Raw genomic sequence first — 12,364 nt, 5'->3', positions numbered from 1 at the left:
CAAGTAAGCTAGATGAAAACATTAGATCTAGTCTTGTGGCAGTCAAATAGAGAAAGCTCCCTACTATCTGTCTGAATTCACTCTCATTTGCTGCTTCACTTCCATCTTCTTTGCACAGTTTTTCATTCACCACAAGTGGAATTGCCACTGACTTGCAGTCCTTCATTCCAAACTTCTCAAGAAGTTTCATTGCATATTTCTTTTGGTGAATAAAAATGTGCCTATCTGTTTGTACCACTCCCATGCCAAGAAAGTGATGTAACAACCCCAAGTCTGTCATCTCATAGTGTTGCATCATATCTTGCTTAAACTCTTTAAGTAATTTGGAACAACTACCAGTATATATAATATCATCTACATAAAGTGAGACAATAATAATACCTGAAGTGTCATTGGTTTTGACATAGATAGTAGCTTCGCTAGAACTCTTTTTGAATCCTGCATTGTTGAAGTAAGCATCTATTTCATCATACCAGGCCCTTGGAGCTTGTTTCAGTCCATATAGAGCCTTGTTCAACTTGTAAACTTTGGTTTCCTTATTCTCTTGGACATATCCTTGTGGCTGTTCAACATAGACTTCCTCCTTTAGAATGCCATTGAGAAAGGCAGACTGCACATCCAACTGATACAAACTCCATTCCTTTTGTGCAGCAAGGGCAATCAAGGTTTTGATGGTATCTAGCCTTGCCACCAGGGCAAATGTTTCATTGTAATCGATCCCGGGCTTTTGTGAATAGCCTTTAGCCACCAGTCTGGCTTTATTCTTTTGCACAGTGCCATCTAGATTAAGCTTGACCTTGTAGACCCACTTGACACCAATTACTAGTTTGTCAAATGGTCTGTCAACTAATTCCCATGTATTGTTCTTCTCAATCATCTCTAATTCAGCCTTCATTGCATGTCTCCATGATTCATCCAAATCAGCTTCTTCAAAACTGTCAGGTTCCACAATGCATATGTTACATTTTGCCATGATGTCATTAATACTCCTCCACTTATGAGGTGTGTGATCAAACACTTGAGACCTGTCAAGTATTTCCTCATCAGTTTCTTCTTCTACTTGCATTTGAGTATCCAAGATTTGAGTTGGTTCATCAAATACCATATGTTCATGTTCTGCATTATCCTGGTTTTCAATTTGCATAGGCATTCTCAACTCTACATTACTAGTGTTCTCCCATTTCCATGAGGCAGTTTCATCAAAATACACATCTTTAGACAAGATAATCTTTCTAGTTCTAGGATCATATAATCTGTACCCCTTTTCACAAAGTCCATAGCCAACAAAAATGCATTTATGACTGTTTTCTTCCAACTTGTGCCTTAGTGCCGAAGGAATGAGCACATGACATAAAGATCCAAACACTTTCAAGTGTGCAATACCTGGCTTTCTTCTAGTGTAAGCCTCAAATGGTGTCACCTCTTTAAGAGACTTAGAAGGACATCTGTTGAGTAGATATACTGCGGTATTAACAGCTTCTGCCCAAAATTCATAAGGAAGCCCATTTTCATGTAGCATAGACTTTGCCATCTCTATCACAATCTTGTTCTTCCTCTCAGCTACTCTATTTTGCTGAGGGGAATATGCTACTGTCAGCTACCTTTGTATTCCAATCTCACTGCAGTACTCATGAAACTCATTTGACATGAATTCTCCACCTCTGTCACTTCTAAGAGATTTCACCTTATAACCACTTTGCAGCTCTGTCATAGCCTTGAACTTCTTGAAGCATTCAAAGGCATTTGATTTATTTCTGAGGAAATAAACCCAAGTCATTCTAGTACAATCGTCTATGAATAATAAGAAATACCTGTTTTCTGACATTGATGCAGTTTGCATTGGTCCACAGATGTCTGTGTGTACCAACTCTAGTGGAAACTGGGTTCTCCAAGTGGATTCTGCAAGGAATGAGTCTCTATGTTGCTTTTCTAGCTTGCAGCCTTCACAAACTTCAAGATCCTTTTCTAAACTAGGTAAGCCATGAACCATGCCTTGATTTACAAGTAGCCTAATGCTTTGATCATTAAGATGCCCCAGTCTTTTGTGCCAAGTTTGCAAGCTGTGTGTCACATTAGCTCTTAGCACCAACTGAGTAGCTGGCACCATTGTGAGAGGAAAGCACCTGTTGCTAGTCATTTGAACTTTAGCAATAGGGTTTTGCAGTGACCAGTCATCGAAAATTGTCACCATTCCCTTTCTAAATACCAGGCAATTTCCATGCTCCATTATCTGCCCAACACTGAGCAAATTTTCTTCTAATCCAGGCACCAACATCACTTCTTGAATGTGCTTTCTGCCCACTTTGGTTTCTATCACAAGTGTGCCTTTCCCTGCAACTTGGACTGTCTCTCTAGTCCCCATTTTCACCTTGGAATTTACATCCCCTCAAATATCCACCAATAGCCTTTCATCTCCAGTCATGTGGTTACTACAACCACTGTCAACATACCATGAATTGTTGAATTTCACATCTGTCACAACATTGCATGCATAAAACAGAGTTCCAGTTTCTTCAACCTGATTAGCATAATTCACCTTCTGTACAGATTGATTCCTATGGCAATCTCTGAGTATGTGTCCAAACTTTCCACACCCTTTGCACTTTGGTTTTCCTTCATACCAACACTTGCCATAGTGTAGTTTCTCACAATGCTTGCAGGGTGTTTTGGTTCCTTCATTTGATGCATTTGGTTTGGGATTAGAATTAGACTTGTTACTCCAATTCTTTCCATTAGACTTCCAGTTCTTCTGAGATTTGTGATTTCCAGAAGAACTTCCACTCTTAGAGCTTTTACTCTCTATGTTTAGGCTAGTAAAAGCCTTTTCTGTGGAGTTTTCAGTATGCCTATCCAATCTGAGCTCAAAGCTCTTCAGAGATGCAACCACTTCTTGAATTTCAAGAGTGTCAAGGTCCTTGGAATGCTCAATCACAGAGCATATAGAATCATACGATTTAGGTAAACTAATCAGCAATTTCTGCACAATTCTTTCTCTAGGCAGCTCTTCACCATAACTTTTCATTTGATTAATTAAATCAAACAGTTTAGCAATGTAAGCAGACAATGGTTCACTATCCTTCATACGAGTATATTCAAACTCTCTACGTAAACCTTGCATCTTAACACTTCGTACCTGTTTATCGCCTCTAAACTCTTGCTTTAGAATATCCCATGCACCCTTTGAGTTTCTTCATTCACTATTTTGGGGAAGATTTGGTCTGAGACTGCACTTTGGATCAATCCAAGTGCACGAGCATCCTTCATCAAGATCTCAGCCATCGTAGACTTCTCCACTTCAGCAGCCTTAGATCCTTCTTCTTTTTCCTTTCCCTTTTTTGGATCTGAAGCATCAAAACCATTTTCAACCAAATCCCATAACCCATGAGATTTCAAAATAGTTTTCATTCAAATGCTCCAAAACTCATGGTTTTCTCCATTGAAAACTGGCGTGCGAAGCTCAGCAGTGCCTGACCCTGCCATATTAGACATTGGATTCAGACAGATACGCCTCTTGGAATGTTGAGTGAGCTCGATTTCAGCTCAACCAAACACCAGCTTTCGATTTGCACAGATTCACGCCCAGCAACCAACCGAACCTGGCTCTGAGGCCATGTTAGAGTTCTATGGTCGTTTTGTATATTTTAGAGAAATGGAGAATTTGCAGGGAAGAAGAGAAAGATGAGAAAAGACTGTTGCATTGTATTTTTCACAAACAATTGGCTTACATAGTATACTCAGTAGAGAAGAGAGAGAAGAGATTCTTCTCCAACAGAATTGCAGCTGTCACCCTATGAGGTGTTTACACTTGTAACTTAGAGAATCCACCTGGACTATGATCCAATGGTTCTAATTACATCACAAATAAAATAAACATAAAATGATTGTAATAGGACTTGGTGACTTCGGCTTCAAAGAAAGCAGCTGCAGGATTACATTCCAACAAATTCCTGTATCTGCCATGACCACTGAGATGCAATCCCACAGTGTATGTGTAGTGTGAAATTTTTTGAATTTGTTTTCTTTGTTTGATTGAATATCAATTTCCCCTGTCAAATATGTAAGGACCCATTATGGTCTGTGATAGTTCTTTGATCTTTGGCTAGATGTAAAGATTTAGTGTTATGATGAGAATGCGATTGAGGAAGAATAAAAGTCTTCAAATTCAAATCTGGAAAATCATTCCCAAATAAACTTGGAATTTCCAGGACACCGGGAACCAGAAAAGTAGAAAAGCCATATGGGCTCCATAGACGTGTGATGATGATAGTGAAATGGCGACGGAGTTAAGGTGGCATTGCTGCGACGTGGGAGGGTTTTTGTAGAAATTTAGGAAGGAATAGAAAATTAGGGAATGGCTCACTGATTGTGATGCATGTATTCATTCATCTTTATATGATATTACAGTTGACGTTGGCCTAAGTATATATGGAAAGCTAAGGTCAAGAAGGTAACACAAGATTTACACAATCATAGATTTAAACTAATACTAATATTGAGGGAGAGATTGTAGCACGACATCATGAATCCTGATTTGCAGAGTATTGAGCAATCATAGTAGCCGGGGGAGAGATTTGATAACCAGTCAAGTATGAATAGAGGAAACGAAGAAGAAAACTAAAAAAAAGGTTCTGAATTTCTTTTTATTGATTCTCTCTATTAATTCCATACAATATTAGCTGACTCAATATTTATAGAGTTTTGAGTTTTGCAGAATACATGAGCTGTCAAAGACTTAAGCTCTAAGCTAATAACAGACGTTCAAGGCACTTGGGTTTTAGTGCCTCCTCCACCAAACAGAAATATTGTTGGTAGTAAGTGGATTTACAAAGTCAAGAAAAATCCAGATGGGTCTGTGTCTCGATATAAAGCACGGTTAGTTGCTCAGGGTTTTAGTCAGGAACAAGGGTTGGATTACGATGAGACTTTCAGTCCTGTGGTTCGCCATACCACAGTCAGATTGGTGTTAGCTCTTACTGCAGCAAATCATTGGGAGTTACGTCAATTGGACGTCAAAAATGCTTTTTTACACGGTGATCTTCAAGAAGAAGTCTATATGAAGCAGCCTCAAGGCTTTGAAGATGCTATACATCCTTCTCATGTCTGCAAGTTACTCAAGTCCTTGTATGGTCTTAAACAAGCTCCTCGAGCTTGGAATGCTAAGTTCACCAGTTATCTTCCTACTTTGGGTTTCACTCTATCCCATTCTGATCCGAGTCTATTTGTTAAGCATACAGGCATTGACATAGTTCTTCTCCTTCTTTATGTGGATGACATTATCATCACTGGTTCCTCCTCTACATTAGTTCAATCTGTTATTACAGATCTGGGTGAAGCTTTTGATATGAAAGACATGGGCAAACTTACTTTTTTTCTTGGATTGGAGATTTCATATCTTTCGAATGGTGATATTTTTGTCAACCAGGCTAAGTATCTTCGAGATCTCCTCAAGAAGGCAACCATGGTTGAGTGTAAACCATGTTCAACACCAGCCAAACCTTATCAGCAGTTTCTTAAAGACGAAGGTGTTTCTCTCCAAGATCCTACTCCTTATCGAAGTCTCGTGGGGGCTCTTCAGTATCTCACTTTCACTAGGCCTGATATCGCCTATGCTGTCAATTCTGTATGCCAGTTTATGACAGCTCCTACAGATATTCATTTTGGTGCAGTCAAACGTATTCTCCGATATCTCAAGGGTACCTCTCATTATGGTATCACTTACACTTCAAGTGATATGCAACTGCTGGTCTATAGTGATTCGGATTGGGCAGGAGATCCTAATACCAGGTGCTCTACCACTGGTTATGTGGTTTATCTTGGGAACAATCCCATCTCATGGCAATCTAAAAAGCAAACTTCTGTTTCGAGAAGTTCTACAGAAGCCGAGTATAAGGCTTTAGCTCATTCTGCCTCTGAGGTTTCGTGGATACAACAAGTTCTTAAGGATATGCATTTGTTTCTTGCCACCCCTCCTATCTTGCATTGTGATAATTTGTCTGCTCTTGCCTTAAGTTCAAATCCTGTTTTTCATTCCAGGATCAAACATTTAGACACCGATTTTCATTTTGTTCGTGAAAGAGTTCAGCGTGGGGACATTCATGTTCAATATGTGCCCACACAAGAACAGGTGGCTGATGTGCTCACCAAGGGGCTTCACATAGTGAAGATTGAGCTTGGTAGCAAGGAAATGGAAGCATTCACAAGATAAACTCTTGGTAAAGAAATCAGCGAGTTGATGAGGAGAGGGAACATAGCGAGTTTGGAGTGCGCCTTGGGTGAGGAGTTCGCGAACAAAGTGATAATTAATCTCGATGTGCCGTGTGCGAGCATGGAAGATAGGATTGGCAGCCATAGAAGAGCAGAGAGGTTATCAACAAAAAGACAAGGGGAAGCGGAAGCGCGAAGAGGAACACCGAGTTCGAGAAACAAGTAACAAAACCATGGAGATTTGTGGGAGAGGAGGGGTGTAGGTAATCTGTTTATGAGATAACATGCTGTTTGAATACTTTCTCCCCAAAAGGACAATGGTAAGTGAGCCTGGAATCTAAGAGCCCTCCCCACATTTAAAAGATGACGATGCTTGCGCTCAACAACCCCATTTTGTTGGGGCGTTGAGGGACAAGAATGTTGGAAGAACACGCCATTGTCATCAAAAAAAGTTCGCATGGATATGAATTCTGCCCCATTGTCAGCACGCAAAGACTTTATGCGACAATTAAATTGGGTTTGCACCCAAGAAAAGAAAGATTTCAACAATGACTGTGTTTCATATTTAAAGCTTATAAGATGAATCCATGTAAAACGAGAATAATCATCTACAATAGTTAAAAAATAACGCCCCCAGAGTGTGAAGTAACTCTGTGAGGCCCCCAAATGTCACAGTGAATCAAATCAAAAGGTGCTACGGATTTAATCAAACTAGAAGAAAAAGGTAAACGAGTTTGTTTGGCTAAGGGACAGACATCACAGTTATTGGAAAAATCAAAAACAACTTCAGGAATGCTTTTGGATAAAGCTTGGAGAGGAGCAGCAGATGGGTGTCCAAGACGTTGGTGCCAGAGGCTGGAATGACGGTTGACATGGTGTACTAGGTGTGGGTTCTGTTGGCGGGTGATGTAGTAGAGCCCTTTATGTTGCTTGCCCAGGCCAATCATCCTCTTCGTAGCCACGTCCTGCACAATACAAAAATTAGGGAAAAATGTCACTATACATCCCAAAGCTTGAGTGAGTTTGCTAACAGACAAAAGACTGACTTCGAATTTTGGTACATGTAGAACACCATCAAGAACTAAATCCTTGGTCAACTTAACAGAACCAACCGATGTGATTTTAGCATGCCCACCATCAGGTAATTCAACAAAGTCATTTTGTGACGGAGTCATGTGATTTGAGGGCACAGAATGGGATATGTGATCCGTTGCCCCACTATCTACTATCCAATACAGAGTAGAGTGAGTTGTGGGGGTAACAATACCTGTGGCATTAGCAAAAGAAGGTGTATTACCATTCTCTTTCCGAAGTAGCGCCATAAGTTGAGTGTACTCCTCGGTGGTGAATATGGGCTTCTCATTAGGAGTGGTAGTTAATGCCTGAGTTGACTCCATAGAGCTTGCTTGAGTATTATGTGCAGCTGATTTCCTTCGGTTGGGTGGCTTCACATTTTTGCCATGTAGCTTATGGCCCACGGGAAAACCATGGAGAAAATAACAGCGATCGACGCTGTGTCGTTCTTGGTCACAGTAACTACACTTTAAGGGAGTCAGATTCCCTTGGGCTGCAGGTGAACGGCTGGGTTGAGCAACCTTCATCGCATGATGACTGGTATTGCTATCACGTCGTGCAGCTACTTCAACCTGTCGTTCTTGCTGGAGTATCAAGGCATGGACCTTGCGTGTATCAGGAAGGGGTTGCATCATCAAAATCTGTCCCCTGACGGCAGCATAAGTCTCATTTAGTCCCATAAGAAACTGCATGACTCTTTCTTTCTCTTGTCGTGCAGCAACTTCCTTCAATCCTCCACATGTGCATGATAAAGTGTCATGGTAGGAAGACAACTCGTCCCAAAGTGCCTTCATCTTGGTGTAATAAGCTGAGACAGATTGTTGTCCTTGTCGATATTCAACAATTTCTTGTTGGATTTGGTAAATTCTGGAATCATTGCCCTGTGAAAACCTCTCTTTGAGGTCATTCCAAACTTCAGCCGCTGTTTCGGCATAGATCACGCTGCCGGCAATGTCCGGATGTACTGAATTCAAGATCCACGACAATACCATGTCGTTGCATCGATGCCAAATAGAGTGTTTCGCATCTGTAGATGCTGGGGTTTTGACAGACCCATCGACAAAGCCAATCTTATTCTTTGCGCTAAGATTGAGACGCATAGATCGACTCCATTGGCCATAGTTGTATCCTTCAAGAAGCCTGGATACCAAAACAATTCCCGGATGATCTGAGTGATGCAAGGTGAGTGGATCCGAAACATCAATTGATTTCTCTGTGGATTTTGTTTCACCCATCTTGTGTTGTGTTGTAGCGGAAGGTGTTTGGGTTTCTAGAGTCACCAGAATCGGTGCTCTGATACCATGTAAAAATGGTGAATGAAGAAAACAGATTGGTAGAGAAGATCTCTATATTTCATTGATGATTGAATATATAATATAGCTACAGCTTTATACAAACCGAAAGAGTCTTATTCTAGGAAGGAAATAAAACAATTGAATAACATATATACAAGGAATCAATCAACGACCCTATAATATGGGCATATCAAATATGACTTGATTCTTTCCTTTAACACACATAATACGTCATTAAGATGCAGAGAGCCAATAGATCTGTCTAAGTGTGTTTTGCCAATATGAGAGATAGATAGGTGAGAACCGTTGCCAACAACAATAGAGTCATTACCTGTGTATGGTTGTACATGTGAGAGCTCAGAAGGATTAGAGGTCATGTGATGGGTGACACCTAAGTCCACACACCAGTTGGTGAGTTCAGATGATGTGGGAGCAGTCGTAATGTTGGATTCTGCCATGTAAGCGAAGTTGCCACGTTCCGGACAAATACGAGATGTATGGCCTTGTCGGTTGCATGGCTGGCATGTCTCTTGAAACTGAAACAGGGGATGATATGGTGGTGTAGGAAGGAGTGGTGGGCGATTATCTGGTGGAGGCAGTGAGGGAGTGCTATCACGAGTGTCCGACCTGGTGCTTGGGTTCCAAGTTGTTGGAATATAGTAGGTGAGATGAGTGTTTGTGATGCTCTGATACCACTTGTTGGGTTTTAGAGAACAAAAAAGTGATTTTATTTATTCAACAATAGATGGGTACAAGGCTTTATAGAGGAGTAGGCTTATTGGCCTTCAACAACTAGAAACTATTTGCTAGGCTTATTGGCCTTTTGGCTTATTGGCCTATTCTCTCTCTTTTTGCTGGCTATTTGGCCTGTTCTTACTCTCTTTGCTGGCTATTTGGCCTGTTCTTACTCTCTTGACTTTGTACAAGAGACAACAACATCTATTTATACACTAAAGCTGCCGCCATTCTCCAAGTCGGTGGACTTGGCTTCTTCTCCTAGCCACTACTTTATAATATAATATTACCTTATTACAAGATTTTTATTAGGACTTTTCTAGAGTTTACAATAATTCTCTCTTAAAACTTGACCTTGTCAAATTAGTGAACTTTCTTGAGTTTTCTAATTTCTTCTAGATTTTTTTATATTCTTCAAGTGTGTATTAAATTTAACACAAGTGTTGCTTCGATTTGAATTCCAGCTATTGTGGGAATTGGAGTTCCAACTAGGCTCTCGATTAGAACTCCAATTGTTGGTGCGGTTGGAGTTCCAGTTGCGGTCTCTGCCACGTCCTCTACCACGTCCCCTGCTGGAGTTACTATGGGAGTGTTGATTGGATGACCTGTGAGGGGGGTTTTGTTGATGATTGTGGGAGGTACGATCTGTAGTAAGGGCAGTGCCAGTAGATAATGAGAGAGAGGACATTCTTTTCAAGAGTTGTTCTTCTTGAAGGAGTAAATCATAGAACTCATCAAATGTCAGTGAGGGTCGAAGATGGAGAGATGTGGTGAATTCCTTGTATTCATGGCCAAGACCATCGAGGATGTATTTGCTAAAATATGAAAACTATGAGAGAATATTTGTTTGTGGGAATTTTCTGTGTATTCTTCTCCTTGTAGGAGGTCATATTTATAATACAACGAAACCTGAATGGGCAAGTAAATAATAAATTCCTAAATCTATTTACAGTAGGAAATCAGGAATTAAAGTAAATCAATTACAATTATAATAGGAATTCTTGGTGTGTAAGGAAAGTAAGTCAATATCCACAAGTCACGCCAACACTCCCCCTCACGTTGGTGCATAGATGTCGCCAATGCCCAACTGATCCAGTGAATTGTGGAATGCTTTACTGGAAATCGCCTTTGTCAAAATATCCGCCAATTGATCCTCGGATTTCACAAAAGGAAACTGAAACACTTTAGCCTCAAGCTTCTGTTTGATGAAGTGTCGATCTACCTCAACATGTTTAGTACGATCATGCTGAACCGGATTCTGTGCAATGGCTATAGCAGCCTTGTTGTCACAAAAGAGATTCATTGTGGATGTAGGTTTATACCCGAGTTCAATAAGCAACTTTCTTAACCAAAGAAGTTCACAAATCCCTTTAGTCATGCCTCTGAACTCGGCTTCTGCACTGGATAAAGCTACTACATTTTGTTTCTTGCTCCTCCATGTCACCAAATTACCTCCCACGAATGTGAAGTAACCCGATGTGGATTTTCTATCTGTTACATTACCTGCCCAATCTGCATCTGAATAACCATCAATATTTAGATGACCATGCTTTGAGAACATAAGTCCTTTTCCAGGTGCAGACTTCAAATATCTAAGTATCCGAAGAACTGCATTCATGTGGTCTTCACTTGGAGAGTGCATAAATTGACTGACAACGCTCACTGCATAAGCAATGTCTGGTCGAGTATGTGACAAATAGATCAATCTTCCCACTAACCTTTGGTATCTTTCTTTGTTAGTTGGAACTTGATCCGGATATTCTCCAAGATGATGATTCTGAACAATAGGAGTGTCCGCAGGTTTACAATCTAGCATTCCTGTGTCTGTCAACAAGTCTAAGACATATTTCCTTTGAGAGAGAAATATGCCTTGCTGCGATCGAGCCACCTCAATTCCCAAGAAATACTTGAGTCCACCTAGATCCTTCATCTCAAACTCCGTAGCCAGATAGTCTTGTAGCTGTGATATTTCCTGTTTATCATTCCCAGTAATAATCATATCATCAACATAGATTATTAATGCTGTTACCTTCCCTTTTTGATGTTTCAAGAACAGAGTATGATCTGAGTTGCACTGTTTGAAACCATTGTTCTTCATTGCCATGGTGAACCGTCCAAACCATGCACGTGGTGACTGTTTCAATCCATATAATGCTTTTCGTAACCTGCAAACTGTTCCAGTCTGAGTAGTATTATATCCAGGAGGAATATCCATGTACACCTCCTCTGTGAGTTCACCATGTAGAAAAGCATTCTTTACATCAAACTGGTGTAGTGGCCAATCCAAATTAGCTGCAAGGGACAATAAGACTCTGACGGTGTTTAACTTTGCAACTGGTGCAAAAGTTTCTTCATAGTCTATACCATAGGTCTGTGTGTACCCTTTTGCCACAAGTCTTGCCTTGTATCGCTCGATAGATCCATCTGCATTGTGTTTTATAGTAAACACCCATCTACATCCGATAGTCTTTTTTCCTCGTGGTATAGTCTCTAATGTCCAAGTCTGATTTTTCTCAAGAGCTTTCATCTCCTCTTTTATAGCTTGGACCCACTTAGGATCTTTCAATGCTTCAGAGACCTTGGTTGGAATATGGATAGCAGACAACTGATGCACAAAAGCCTTGAGTGGTTCAGACAGCTTCTCAGTGGATACATGATTTGCAATTGGATACTTGGATGTCTTGCCAATATCCGGTGAATAACGGTTTGGTGGCTTCCCACGATTTTGCCTGAAAGGTAATTGATATCCAATAGTTTTATCATCTAAATGCACAAGTCTAGTAGGAGTAGTTACCTCAAGGATATTCTCAGGAGATTGGTCTGTTGGTACTGTTGAGTTAGAAGGGGGGTCTTCATCTTGTTGTTCTGTATTGTCTGTAGGTGTGGGACTCGGATCAGAAATATCTTCGCATGGATCAGGTGGGTCAGGCAATTGATCGCTATGAATGGGCGATTGGTCACTTTTCAACAGAGAGTAATCTCGTGCTCCAGACTCGGGATGATCAATCATTTCTGTACATGGGAGAATTTCTTTGTTTGCCAAGTTGCTCCAATTC

General features: G+C 40.6%; 2 protein-coding genes across 4 annotated transcripts; one reads left to right on the top strand and one right to left on the bottom strand.

Moving 5' to 3' along the window:
• On the top strand, positions 5,054-6,205 carry LOC109947077 (uncharacterized mitochondrial protein AtMg00810-like). Its single transcript, XM_020556480.1, has one exon. The coding sequence runs from the start codon at positions 5,054-5,056 to the stop codon at positions 6,203-6,205; it is 1,152 nt and encodes a 383-aa protein (XP_020412069.1).
• LOC109947549 lies at positions 6,766-9,481 on the bottom strand. Of its 3 annotated transcripts, none has more exons than XM_020557986.1 (3): positions 8,905-9,481; positions 7,472-8,571; positions 6,766-7,169 (listed from the first exon to the last, which is right to left on the bottom strand). In XM_020557986.1, the coding sequence occupies exons 2-3, from the start codon at positions 8,511-8,513 to the stop codon at positions 7,126-7,128; spliced, it is 1,086 nt and encodes a 361-aa protein (XP_020413575.1). In that variant the 5' UTR covers positions 8,514-8,571; positions 8,905-9,481; the 3' UTR covers positions 6,766-7,125. The 3 variants fall into 3 exon arrangements, with proteins under 3 accessions (XP_020413575.1, XP_020413576.1, XP_020413578.1); XM_020557987.1 differs by having other exon boundaries at positions 7,502-8,571; XM_020557989.1 differs by having other exon boundaries at positions 7,472-8,418.

The sequence above is a fragment of the Prunus persica genome, chromosome G2, assembly GCF_000346465.2.
Source record: "Prunus persica cultivar Lovell chromosome G2, Prunus_persica_NCBIv2, whole genome shotgun sequence".
Lineage (NCBI taxonomy): Eukaryota > Viridiplantae > Streptophyta > Magnoliopsida > Rosales > Rosaceae > Prunus > Prunus persica.
Note: the sequence above shows the minus strand (reverse complement) of the source record. Positions and strands in the feature narration are given on the sequence as shown.

Excerpts from the sequence above, each read along its gene's own strand:
- LOC109947549 (XM_020557986.1), bottom strand. The coding sequence starts at position 8,513 with ATGGGTGAAACAAAATCCACAGAGAAATCAATTGATGTTTCGGATCCA. Across the intron at positions 7,170-7,471 it reads TTCTTTTGCTAATGCCACAG|GACGTGGCTACGAAGAGGAT; the intron begins GTATTGTTACCC and ends TGTATTGTGCAG.
- LOC109947077 (XM_020556480.1), top strand. The coding sequence starts at position 5,054 with ATGAAGCAGCCTCAAGGCTTTGAAGATGCTATACATCCTTCTCATGTC.